The sequence below is a fragment of the Gorilla gorilla genome, chromosome 11, assembly GCF_029281585.2.
Source record: "Gorilla gorilla gorilla isolate KB3781 chromosome 11, NHGRI_mGorGor1-v2.1_pri, whole genome shotgun sequence".
Classification (NCBI taxonomy): domain Eukaryota; kingdom Metazoa; phylum Chordata; class Mammalia; order Primates; family Hominidae; genus Gorilla; species Gorilla gorilla.
In genome coordinates this window covers 40138802-40153036 of record NC_073235.2, presented here as the reverse complement: position 1 = coordinate 40153036, position 14235 = coordinate 40138802, and the positions used below count along the sequence as shown (strand labels likewise).

Sequence of the window (14235 nt, the reverse complement as noted above, 5' to 3'; positions counted from 1 at the left end):
ATAAAAAATAGATGAATGACTTATATGTCAATATAAAAACACTTGATCAGATATTCATTTTTAGAACATCATATAGGCTATGAATATAGTGTGTAGAATTTGGAGAGGAGTGAAAGGATGAGATATAAAATTGGGAGATTAGGGTGACTGCATCTATGGAATAATTTTTAAAAGATCCTACGGAGTCTCCAATAACCCTCTCTTCTACAGACAGGTAGAGGAATGTGGAGGAGAAAATTCACATATACTAAACACTCATGATGTGTCTGTTACTATGCCAGGTGTCTTCAAATACTAAATTTCATTTAATTCTCAAAACAAAAACTAAACCACTAACATGTGCAAAATTCCAATTTATAGATAAAGAATTGGACATTCAGAAAGATTTAGCTAATTGCTTAAACAGCTACATTTCAACTTAGATTTACACAACTTTAAAGTGGATGCCCCAGTGGAAACCATACCTGACTGCCTCTTAAAACAATTGACAAACTATTGGTTAATCACTGAAATCTTGGTCCTAAGACCTGCCATTTCATTTCTACAGGCTCTTTGCTCTCGTTTGTGCAAGAAATTACATATTATTGTTGGACATTGCAATTCCCATGTTTTCATTATGAGTGACATTCTTTGTAGAAGTAGTTGTCAATTTTTCTTAGTCACATTTTCCTAATATGTACCCTGGCTACAGTTTTTGGCCCTGCCCTCTCTAGGACCTTACAGTTGAGTTCACAGATGAGCACCTTTTTAATTGTGAGTCATGCCTGGTTTCTCACACAATCCCAACTAAAGAAGATAATTATCAAGAACATCAGCACATACATTTGCGAGTAGCTTATAGATGAGTCCATAACTTATTGCCAGTGGTCCAATATCAGGACTTCTAGAAAACTGCTTTCAAATCTCTTTGGTTGACAATCAGATCCAGGTCCTGGTATCCCATCCTCCCTTCCCAATGATGATTTCTCCAAACTGCAGTTCTTCCCATCTCCTCCCCTGTTTAATTTGCCTGCTATGGTTTGGATGTGGTTTGTGCCCACCAAAAGGCATGTCAACATTTGATCTCCTTTGCAGTGGGGTTGGGAGGTAAGGACTAGTGGGAGGTATTTGGGTCATAGGTGAGGATTCCTCGTTAATAAATTAATGCCCTCCCTTGGGGGAGAGTGAGTTCTCACTCTCGCAGGAATGGATTAGCTCTCGCAAGACAGGGTTGTTAAAAAGTGTGTGGCTTTCTTGACTTCTTGCTCTTGTTCTCTTTCTCACCATGTGACTGTTTTGCACATGCCTGCTCCCCTTCCGCTTTCTGTCATGAGTTGAAGCAGCCTGAGACCCCCACCAGATGCAGCTGCCCAATCTTGAACCTTCCAGGCACCAGAATCATTAGCCAAATAAACCTCTTGTCTTTATAAATTACACAGTCTTAGGTATTCTGTTATAGCAATACAAAATGGACTAACACAGAAAATTGGTACTGAGGAGTGAATTGTTGGAAATAAGAAACTTACTGGGAACTGGATAAAACACTATCCTTGTTACACCATAGCAAACCACTTGGTTGCATTGTGGCCATGCCCTACAGCTTTGTGGAATATAGAACTTAAGAGTAAAAGAACAGCATACCTGGTGGACAAAATTTCTAAGCAGCAAAGCTCAGGCTGCTGCTGCTTCTAACTGCTTATGGTAAACAGCTAGAGAAAAGGGAAGCTGAGCGGAAAGATTTGGAAAATTTTTAGCATGGCCATGTGGTAGAGAATGAAACAGTATTTTCAGGAAAGGAATATAAGAATACTGCCAAGAGACCCTTTGCTAAAAAGAGTAGCATGGCTAAAAGGGAGCCAGGTGGTAATGGTGAGAACAATGGAAAAAAAGCCCTGAAGGCATTTTCTTTTTCTTTTTTTTTTTTTTTTTTTGAGACAGAGTCTCGCTCTTTCGCCCAGGTGGGACTGCAGTGGCTCTATCTTGGCTCACTGCAAGCTCCGCCTCCTGGGTCCACGCCATTCTCCTGCCTCAGCCTCCTGAGTAGCTGGGACTACAGGTGCCCGCCACCGCACCTGGCTAAATCTTTTTGTATTTTTAGTAGAGACGGGGTTTCACCGTGTTAGCCAGGATGGTCTCGATCTCCTGACCTCGTGATCCGCCTGCTTCGGCCTCCCAAAGGGCTGGGGTTACAGGCGTGAGCCACCGCGCCTGGCCCCCTAAAGGTATTTTAAAGATCTTCACAGCCAACCCTTCCTATCAGAGGCCCAGAAGTCTAGAAGGAAAGGATGGTTTCAGGGGACATGACCGGAGCACCACTGCCCTGTGTTGCCTCAGAGATCTGCTACCCACATCCCAGTGATTCCTGCTGGAGCAGCCATGGCTCAGTCTGCCCTAGATGTAACCATGCTGTCACTCTGGAGAGTCTAAGCTATAAGCTTTAGGGGCATCCACATCCATATTACTAATTTTGTAATGGGAGAGCAATGAAGGTATGTTGGCTTTCACCTAGATTTCAGAGGATGTGTCAGAAAGCTTGGGAGCCCAGACAGAAACATGCCACAGGAGTGGAGCTGCCATAGAGTTTCCACCGTGGCAAAGCCTAGTAGATCCCTGGAAGCAGGGCTGCCTTGGGAACCCCAGACTGTAGAGCCATTGGCAGTGTGCAATGCCCACCTGAAAAAGCCATAGGCATTCAACTCCCAACTGGTGAGAGCAGCCACATGAGCTGCACTCAGCAAAGCCATAGAGGTGCGGTTGCCCAAGGCCTTGGGAGCCCATCTCTTGCACCAGTATGCCCAGGACATGAAGTCAAATGAATATGTTCCAGAAATTTAAAATTTCATGCCTGTCCTGCTATGTTTTGTACTTTCCTGGGCCCTGCCATTGATTTACTCAGGCCTATTTTTCTATTTTTTTAAATTATACTTCAAGTTCTAGGGTACCTGTGCACAATGTGCAGGTTTGTTACATATGTTTACATGTGTCATGTTGGTGTGCTGCACCCATTAACTCGTTGTTTACACTAGGTATTTCTCCTAATGTTATCCCTCCCCCCTCCCCCAACCCCATGACAGGTCCCAGTGTGTGATGTTCCCAACCCTGTGTCCAAGTGTTTTCATTGTTCAATTCCCACCTATGAGTGAGAACATGCAGTGTTTGGTTTTCTGACCTTGTGATAGTTTGCTCAGCATGATGGTTTCCAGCTTCATCCATAACCCTACAAAGGACATGAACTCATCATTTTTTATGTCTGCATAGTATTCCATGGTGTATATGTGCCACATTTTCTTAATTCAGTCTATCATTGATGGACATTTGGGTTGGTTCCAAGTCTTTGCTATTGTGAATAGTGCCACAATAAACATACATGTGCATGTGTCTTTATAGCAGCATGATTTATAATCCTTTGGGTATATAACCAGTAATGGGATTGCTGGGTCAAATGGTATTTCTAGTTCTAGATCCTTGAGGGATCACCACACTGTCTTCCACAATGGTTGAACTAGTTTACACTCCCACCAACAGTGTAAAAGTGTTCCTATTTCTCCACATCCTCTCCAGCACCTGTTGTTTCCTGACTTTTTAATGATCACCATTCTAACTGGTGTGAGATGGTATCTCATTGTGGTTTTGATTTGCATTTCTCTGATGACCAGTGATGATGAGCATTTTTTCATGTGTCTGTTGGCTGCATAAATATCTTCTTTTCAGAAGTGTCTGTTCATATCCTTCACCCACTTGTTGATGGGGTTGTTTGATTTTTTCTTGTAAATTTGTTTAAGTTCTTTGTAGATTCTGGATATTAGCCCTTTGTCAGATGGGTAGACTGTGAAAATTTTCTCCCATTCTGTAGGTTGCCTGTTCACTCTGATGGTAGTTTCTTTTGTTGTGCATAAGCTCTTTAATTAGATCCTATTTGTCTATTTTGGCTTTTGTTGCCATTGTTTTTGGTGATTTAGACATGAAGTCCTTGCCCATGCCTATGTCCCGAATGGTATTGCCTAGGTTTTCTTCTAGGGTTTTTATGGTTTTAGGTCTAACATTTAAGTCTTTAATCCATCTTGAATTAATTTTTGTATAAGGTGTAAGGCAGGGATCCAGTTTCAGCTTTCTACATATGGCTGGCCAGTTTTCCCAGCACCATTTATTAAATAGGGAATCCTTTTCCCATTTCTTGTTTTTGTCAGGTTTGTCAAAGATCAGATGGTTGTAGATGTGTGGTATTATTTCTGAGGGCTCTGTTGTGTTCCATTGATCTATATCTCTGTTTTGGTACCAGTACCATGCTGTTTTGGTTATTGTAGCCTTGTAGTATAGTTTGAAGTCAGGTAGCGCGATGCCTCCAGCTTTGTTCTTTTGGCTTAGGATTGTCTTGGCAACGCAGGCTCTTTTTTGGTTCCATATGAACTTTAAGGTAGTTTTTTCCAATTCTGTGAAGAAAGTCGTTGGTAGCTTGATGGGGATGGCATTGAATCTATAAATTACCTTGGGCAGTATGGCCATTTTCATGATATTGATTCTTCCTACACATTAGCATGGAATGTTCTTCCATTTGTTTGTATCTCTTTTATTTCACTGAGCAGTGGTTTGTAATTCTCCTTGAAGAGGTCCTTCACATCCCTTGTAAGTTGGATTCCTAGGTATTTTATTCTCTTTGAAGCAATTGTCAATGGGAGTTCACTCATGATTTGGCTTTCTGTTTGTCTGTTATTGCTGTATAGGAATGCTTGTGATTTTTGCACATTGATTTTGTATCCTGAGACTTTGCTGAAGTTGCTTATCAGCTTAAGGAGATTTTGGGCTGAGATGATGGGGTTTTCTAAATATACAATCATGTCATCTGCAAACAGGGACAATTTGACTTCCTCTTTTCCTAATTGAATACCCTTTATTTCTTTCTCCCGCCTAATTGCCCTGGCCAGAACTTCCAACACTATGTTGAATAGGAGTGGTGAGAGAGGGCATCCCTGTCTTGTGCCAGTTTTCAAAGAGAATGCTTCCAGTTTTTGCCGATTCAGTATGATATTGGCTGTGACTTTGTCATAAGTAGCTCTTATTATTTTGAGATATGTCCCATCAATACCTAGTTTATTGAGAGTTTTTAGCATGAAGGGCTGTTGAATTTTGTCAAAGGCCTTTTCTGCATCTGTTGAGATAATCATGTGATTTTTGTCTTTGGTTCTATTTATTTGATGAGTTATGTTTATTGATTCGCATGTGTTGAACCGGCCTTGCATCCCAGGGATGAAGTCAACTTGATCGTGGTGGATAAGCTTTTTGAGGTGCTGCTGGATTCGGTTTGCCAGTATTTTATTGAGGATTTTTGCATCAATGTTCATCAGGGATATTGGTCTAAAATTCTCTTTTTTTGTTGTGTCTCTGCCCAGCTTTGGTATCAGGATGATGCTGGCCTCACAAAATGAGTTAGGGAGGATTTCCTCTTTTTCTATTGATTGGAATAGTTTCAGAAGGAATAGTACCAGCTCCTCTTTGTACCTCTGGTAGAATTGGCTCTGAATCCATCTGGTCCTGGACTTTTTTTGGTTAGTAGGCTATTAGTTATTGCCTCAATTTCAGAGCCTGTTATTGGTCTTTTCAGGGATTCAACTTCTTCCTGTTTTAGTTTTGGGAGGGTGTATGTGTCCAGGAATTTATCGATTTCTTCTAGATTTTCTAGTTTATTTGCGTAGAGGTGTTTATAGTATTCTCTGATGGAAGTTTGTATTTCTGTGGGATCGGTGGTGATATCCCTGTTATCATTTTTTATTGCGGCAATTTGATTCTTATCGCTTTTCTTCTTTATTAGTCTTGCCAGCTGTCTATTAATTTTGTTGATCTTTTCAAAAAACGAGTTCCTGGATTCATTGATTTTTTGAAGGGTTTTTTTTTTTGTGTCTCTATCTCCTTCAGTTCTGCTCTGATCTTAGTTATTTTTTGCCTTCTGCTAGCTTTCCTATTTTGGAATAGGAATGTTTACAAATGTCTCTACCACCATTGTACCTTGGAAGCAAATAACTTGTTTTTTGTTTTGTTTTGTTTTGTTTTTGCAGGCTCAAAGCTGGAAGAACTTACCTTGAGTCTCAGATGAGACTCTGGATTTTGGGCTTCTAAGTTGTTACTGAAACAAGTTAAGACTTAGGATTATTGGATGGAATGATTGTATTTTGCATGTGAGAGGAACATGAGTTTTTAGATTCACCTGTGGAATGCTATGGTTTGGATTTGGTTTGTTCCCAGAAAAACTGAGATTAAAATTTGATCCCGTTTGTGATGGTCTTGGATGATGAGGTCTATGGGGTGGTGTGTGGGTCATAAGTGCAGATCCCCCATGAATGGATTAATGCCCTCCCTGGGGGCGAGTGAGTTCTCACTCGTGCAGGAATAGATTCATTCCTGCAACACAGCATTATTTCTCTCTTGCTTCCTCAGTTTCTGTCTCTTGCTTCCTCTTTCACGATGTGATCTCTTTACGAACACCTTCTCTCCTCTGCTTTCTGCCATTAGTTGACACAGCCTGAGGCTTTCACCAGATGCAGCTGCCTAATCTTGAACCTTCTAGCCACAAGAATCATGAGCCAAATAAACCTATTTTCTTCATAAATTAATCAGCCTCAGGTATTCTATTATAGCAGCACAAAATGCACTAAGATGTACTAACAGTGTACCAGGATTTCTCCCTAAGTCCTTACTCCAAATTTTTGACATTTACCTTATGATATACTGCAACTCTACTTTAGGACCAGAGTTTTATTCTAAGCCAGCTCTGTTTTATGCTATGGTCTTGTTGCTTTCTCTCCCATGGGCCCATGTCTTGATCCCTACTTCAGCCTAATGACTGGAATGCCACCTCTGTTTTCACTTACCTGCCTCACTACTGAGTATCAATTGCCTTCTGCATTCCTTACCATGGTGCATTATTTATCCACTGGGATTCTGGGATCGTGCAGTAATGATTTCTGTTTCTTCCCAAAGATATATACTCCCTTTCCTTTATAACATTATGTGATATTGTAACATTATTGCTGAGATGTGACTGACTACCCAGAAAGTACATTTCCTTCCCTGCCATCTTCCAGTGAGTTGGAAACACAGAGCAATTTTGTCTAATATATATGTAAGAGATGTATGCTGCTTCCAACCCAGTTCATAAAACCTCCACAGAGCCAAGTGATATCACCATCCAGAGTAACTTGGTCCTGTTAAAGTGGCAGAACCTCTGTGAACTTGTGTCCTTGATTTACATTTTGAAGCATAAAGCCCTCTCTTTATGTGGGTAAAAAGCAAGCCTCTAGTCTATTATGTTCAGCCTAGGGTGTGCTTGGGGGGCTTACGTGGTATAGTAGACAGCTTTACATACTACTTTTTCCAAAAACCACTGAGGCCAACATGTTTTTTCAATTTGTTAAGCTTATGACCTTCTGAATAAACATTGTCCCACAGGTTCATCAGCCTCTCTGGAGTCTGCCACTGTTATCTGGTCCATTCTGCAACCTCTGCCTCACTCTCCTGGACTGATATGAGGCCAGGCTCCGTTTTTCTTCCCCTGTGGGTCAGTTTCGTATTGACTTCAGCTGGGTCCCATACCTTATGCCATTTATCAAGCTATGGCATACTGAATGATATTTAGAAACCTACACTAGTTAGTGGGAAATATGGGGAAACCAATACCTCCATGGCCACAGGTCTGTGAACACTCTGTCCAAGCCGTCCACCCTGAGAGCTGACAGTTGACCACGCATTCCACCAAGCAGGGAATGCTCATTCTCTGGGGCTTCTCCAAATTATGCTGCAAATGGAAATGAAACACAACTTTATTGGAGAAATCACTCTTTAGTCAAATCACTGTCCTTTCACGGGAAAGACTCGCCTTTACTCTGTGATAATAACCTTTCCATATTTCAATGGGGAAGTATATCCTTTCTATATAAATTGGTGACAATCATAGAAAATGATTGTCCTTTAATTACCATATAAAAATTTGTCAGCCAAAATTTCTTTTTATAAAATCCTAAACTCTATTAGGCTGCCAGGAAAGCAGAGGTGTCTCGTTACACAGATATCTGTCCTGTTGCTCAATCGGCAAGGAACCAGAAAGACACTTCAATGCCAACTTCAGGCACTTTGTGCTTCTGAATAGGCCAAAAGTACATAGACAGCCAACACAGAAAGCCAGCTAGGCTACAAAATAAATAATGTGGGGATAAAAATACAATCAGCAACCCATCTAAAGTGTGTAAAAAAGCCTGGGCTAAAAACAATCATGGTCGTAACGATGGGTCAAGTTGATGATACAGTTTATTTTTTTTTCTTGTCCCCTCCGAAACCAGCATCTTGGCAAACCATACAAATTTTCTAATGGCCAAGGTAGCAGAGATCCTAGTGAAAGAATAAAGCACCTGAGAAACACAGAAGGAATAATAAAAAATTCTGCTCTAGGAATAACACACTATTTCTGTGCTTACTTAGGAAAACTTTGACATTCAACATGTGTTATATGGTAGCAATATCCTTACCAAGCTAAAATTAATGATTACAGTACAATGACTTGCCAAGTGGGTAAAATGGATACTATCATAATGAGACCTATAATCCATCTGAGATATATGGATATTCTAGTTTCGTTAATAATTTGAGATTGCTTTAAACTGGTATTTTTTACATATTTATTGGGCATATGGTATCTGGAAATCAGAGAAACTGACTTTCTGTTAATGAATAGTTTATATCTTTTTGTATCAAAAATACTCATTACATACACTAAATAAACAATGCTCACCTAGTGGGAGTTGTAGATTAATGATTTTTTTCCCTGAAACAGACAACTTCTTTAGAGGCTGATTAAGTAAAATAAATGTTAAAATAAATCATGGTATACAGCATTCTGCCCTGTATCAGTCAGTTTCAGAATTTGACCAAAGGGAGATCCATTTCAGATGTTCTGTTCTTAGGACTGGTGACGTAGTCTGCAGCTGCTCTGTTGGTTTAAAGAGCATGAGCGTGTTGTGACAAAACAGAGCGAAGTCAGGATAGGTGACAGAGGTTTGTTTTGTTTTAATTCCCACTGATGTATTCCACCTCTCTTAAGAGAAATGCCACCAATTTTCATTTTGCTAGTTTGTTAAAGAAGTTTCTGGGGAAACATGAGTTAACTGGTCCCCTTTTTCCAATTTATCCAAAGATTGTTTCAGTGATTCTTGAAGTGTGATAGTATCTTTACTTCTATTAAACTGCCCCCATAGTGTTTTTCATTTATAAGTTGAAAAGAAAATGCCAACTTCTTTGCAAAAGGTCTGACTATAGCTTTTGTCTGAACTCCATATAGTTTGGAACACAGGGAAAAAAGGGAGGGCTATAAAATTACAAAGATTCAGAACCCATTAATTTGAAACTTGGTAGGGATGCATTTTAATGTAGGTTGAAAAGAAAAATCTCTGCTATTTATCCAAATATTATCTGCTTAAGCAAACTGACATGATTCTGTAATGGCAAGTGTCCAATGTTCGTCTTCTATGCAAGGTTCAGTATTATCACATATGCAAATGAATCACCTGTCCAATACAAAAGAATCATATTTAAATATTAAAGTCACCCAAGGTCAACAGTTTGGCAAACAAGTACAGTTAAATAACTTTTTATAAGTTATAAAAACATATATTTTTAATGAACCCGTTTCTCCACTACAAAAATGACCTTTCCCTGTCATTTTGACTAAATTCAAACTAGTGAGCTATAATTATGCTATACTGGCACCCTTTACTCTAACTGAACCTAAGCTGAGATGAGAAGAAATCAGTCCGTTATCTATATTGGACATCATGGAACTGCAGACCAATATTAAGAAAAACAAAGCCTTGGACGTGAGATATGAATATAAACACAGTACCTGCTCACATTGGTCCATGCTGACTGGCTTGCCATCACTGCGCACACAGCTTAGCAGGCGGGTCCTGACACCTTGACCACAGGGTGCGTTTTCACTCAGCTGGCATGTGCTCCACTCTACAGGCATAGGATCACCCACACTGAGTTTCAAAATTATGGCCATGTGAGCAAAATACAACAGATCTTTGATTATCTGCATTGGTGGAGAATAATCCACACATCATCCTAAAATCATTTCCAGGTAGCTTTGGGAAGCATCATGCAATGCCCTTATTGCAAAACAAACAAAAAACAAATACACAAAGAAAAGTGAGTTACCTACTTAAATTTGCTTTCCAGAGATAAACAGCCAATGGTTTGTTAGAGACCATCTTATGGCTGGCTGGAGTAGAAGAGGAAAGATACTAACCAGGATGGTAAAGAAAAATCACTTTATAATCAACTATTTGTTGAGGATAACTGGAGAAAAAACAACCCAGAAATGATGCCAGTTGCTATGGTCCAGATGTTTGTGTCCCCCTGCAAAATTCATATATTTAAATCCTAACCCTCTAGGTGATGGTATTTTGAGGGAGAACCTTTGGGGGTAATTAGAATATGGGAGCTGAGCTCTCATGAATGAAATTAGTGCCTTTATAAAGGAGGCCTAAGGGAGCTTGTTTGCACCTTCCTTCCTCTGAGGATGTAGCTAGAAGGCACTGTCTAGAGATACAGGCCCTCCTCACCAGACACTGAATCTAGTAGCACCTTGATTTTGGACTTCCAGCCTCCAGAACTATAAGAAATACATTTATGTGTTTTATAAGCTACTTAGTCTATAGCAATTTGTTATAGCATCCAGGACAGACTAAGACACCAATCTTCTATGTAAACTTGAAAACATTTTCAATACTAAATCCAATCATTTAAACCATTTAGTGCATTTGATACAGAATAGTCAAAAGAGATGCTCCAGGAAAGAAAGAGGGAAAGGCACACAATACTGTATGGACTGTTACAGAAACTATATTTTTTCAGATTATTCCATCATGAGAAAAAGTTTTACAGATTTGGCTAGTCATATTACAAACTAGATGGTGAAGAATTAGAATAAATTATCCCAAAGTTAATTTGATTTTTAAACAACTGTTATTTTTGGTGTCAGTAGAAAGGAAGACCCTTGGTCATATAAAAACTCTTTAAAGAAATTTTCCATATTGGTAGATGATCTAATAGTTTAATAGAAATAGAATAGCAAACCCATATATAGTAAAATCAGTGTTTCAAAGATATGCTGTTCCAATAAAGCAAGTTTTATTGTATTTCTGAAACAGTACTATAAAAACCAGAGATCTCTTCTCTAAAGAAAAAGGACAAATACACCAGGTCATCTTTACCCATGAAGACAATCAGACAGCCCCACAGAAGTCACTATGAGGTTTTCCACAAGAGGAATCTCAGCAGAGCCAACGTGGCTGTGGTGAGGATTTTTTTTTTTCTTTCAGAAAAGGCAATTGCTTTGCCTCTGCAGGCATGTGGTGGTTTGGTTGTCAGTATTGAATTCAATGCTGTGACTTAACATGGTTCCACATTTTGTAGCATTATGGAATGTCTGCTGCTGCAGGGAATGGCAAGTAGCAGATCAATGTAACTGTAACAGTCCTCTGGTTTTAGACACTGAGCACTGTGGTGCCTGGAAAAATCCTGAGCAGTGGCCGAACAGCTAGACTGATGTAATTCCCAGTGCCTCGAAAACATCCCTGACCAGTTAGTCGTAGCATTCATTCTTATTCAGACCCATACAGAAAGTACCTCACAAGCTCAGATTTCTGAAATAATAAAAGGCATAAAAGAGCCAGATTCTATCACAGTATGATTACGTTCTTCTCTCAATGGTAAATTATTCTCTGCTACTTATTTCTGTTGTTTCAGTTTATCATGGCTTAAATCAACATTTTGCTGAAATGTTGCCAAATCTTTCTAAGCTTCTCTTACTACAGAGATTTCATGTGGCCTTGCTGATTCTACATGCCAAGAGTGGGCATTTCTTTCTGTGAGGGGATACTAGAAACATCAAGTCCTCAGGCTTTTATGCAATACACTCACACATTCTACTCTCCATTCTTAATCTTGAGAATGAAAACCCACACAAAAATTCTCTCATTAGTCAATGTTCAGGGAGAATGACAAGGTCATAGGTTTTAACTGTACCTGTTAGATTGTACTGGAACTGGAAGCAATTTTCATTAAGGAGGCAAGGCTGCACCTGTGAGTCTTCAGCACAAGTCCTGGAGTTCAGTGACGGTCTTAGCAGGTGGCGAGTTCTTCTCTGCATTGTGTGGGGATCGCATGACTATTAAAATCAGAGTAGGAAAAGTTGACTGTGGGCAAGTTATTTGATAAATTATATAAGATATACAGGTATAAGTAGGCACATATGTAACAATATAGGGAATAGATTATCTAGAGGGTTAAACATATTACTTAGAAAATGAAACCATTCTGTGAATGATTATAAATTCTTTTTCTCCACCTGACAACTCTTTTGTTTTTCCTGTGTTACCTTGAAGGCTACATTTCTATCTCCCATATATAATTAAGCACACGGAGACTATTTCTATCATTTAAACTCACACTGTGCTCTCAAATAGTCTGCAACAATGTAAGAGATCCATACATTTTGAATGTTTAAATGTTTTTTTTTAAAAAAGGAAGAAACTGCCCTGTGACCTCAGATAGTCTAGACTAATAAAAATAATCACACAGAAAATTTTCATGAGAAAATCATTTTTTTAAACACTAGAACACAGAGATATAGAAAGGGAATTATAAAATCAATATTGCCAATACATTAGAACCTTCTTCTTATTTGGGAATGCCTTTGGTCCACAGAGCATGGACAACTGCATGCTGTTGCCCTTCTGGCAAAATTAATGTGAAAATGTGAACTCCAAAGATATCCTGCAAATATCATGATACCTGTGGCTCCACATGTCCTCCTGTAGCCTCAGTTCCTATAATGTTCTTGACCCAGGTCAACCGGCCTGCCAGATTTCATCCAGCTGGTCTACCCACAGTGGGCCTTCAAGCTCCTCCTACTCGAACAATCTTCTTTCCACTGTCCTCCAAATCCTATTCACCGTTTTCAGAACACTAATCAAGCCTCACTCCTCTCAGTCTTTTTTCTAACAATACCATGTTCTTTTTCCTTTTTGAGCAAACTTACACTCATGCTCAGGAAATTCTGTATAGAACTGCTTCTAAACACATATACATACATATATCCTCAGGTGCTACCTTTCTTTGCATCGCCATTCTGTTTCTTCATCACCCTGCCTCTTACTTTCTTTACAAATTCCTTTAAGGCATGTTGGATCATGGCTTCTACTTCTCATGTCACTCCCTGAAAGTCTTAATATCAATTATATGTCGCAGTTTTTCAACAAATACCATTAAACATGTTCACAACATGCAATCCCAGACCCCCAATCTAACGAGGCCCATAGATTCTTAAGTCATGGGAAAAATAAAAGTCTCTGGATGAAGATCATCAAATCACCATTTCTATACGTGGGATATTTTATTTGTTTTTATTCCTATTCCTCTTTCAGATATAGTAGTAAAGAACAAAACCTGTACACTGAGTCTTGGCTATGAACCAAAATTATTATGTTGGATTGCACTAAAATATGCAAAAAGCACACCACAAATTTTTCTTCTAATTGTAAAAGTTTGGACCATTGATACACATTCACTATCCATGTGATTTTGTATTTGGATCTGTCAGTACTTATAATTTTATACTTAATTGAATCAAATTGTCTCTGGATAATCAAGAAGGGCCCATGAAACCAAGCAATTATTCTTAATTATCTGCACATGAATTCCATGCTAAATGCTTACCAATAATTTATTACTATTTTACCAATTAATTTGAATGCTTCTTCTCATGTGGCAGAATAATAACAAATGATTTGTCAATAAAATAAAATGAAAGTATCTTGGTAGATACTCCTGATTAGTGCTTTCCTACATTTCTATCTTATAAAGTAATCAATTAATGTCTGAAACAAGTGAATACATGTAAAGGCTTAGGTACCTGCTTAGTGTAAGCTATCAAGTAAAAGAGAAAATAAAACATACACATATCAATCAAATTACTATGTAACCTTGAACAATTCACTTATATACCCTAAACCATAGTTCCGCATCTAAACCTAGATGAGAAAGAAGAATGGGGATGGGATGAAATTTGATAAGATTTAAGAATTTTCTTCCTCAGATCTCACAGTCCATATGTGTATAAGTCTGATGGGTATAGTTCTAAAATATCTTCTTGAGGTAATCCACATTTCATATCATATAGTTTCAGATAATTAGATATTAATATAAAGA

The 14235-nt window shown here is 38.8% G+C and overlaps 1 protein-coding gene across 1 annotated transcript in view; it reads right to left on the bottom strand.

The window, feature by feature from the left end:
* Positions 1 to 14235, bottom strand: part of THSD7B (thrombospondin type 1 domain containing 7B) — a 913367-nt gene that overhangs the window by 49454 nt on the left and 849678 nt on the right. The window contains exons 18-20 of the mRNA XM_019021646.4: positions 12052 to 12193; positions 9863 to 9978; positions 7648 to 7765 (exon numbers count right to left, since the gene is read on the bottom strand). Of these exons, the coding sequence (XP_018877191.3) occupies positions 7648 to 7765; positions 9863 to 9978; positions 12052 to 12193 (376 nt within the window). The remainder of the gene's footprint in view (positions 1 to 7647; positions 7766 to 9862; positions 9979 to 12051; positions 12194 to 14235) is intronic.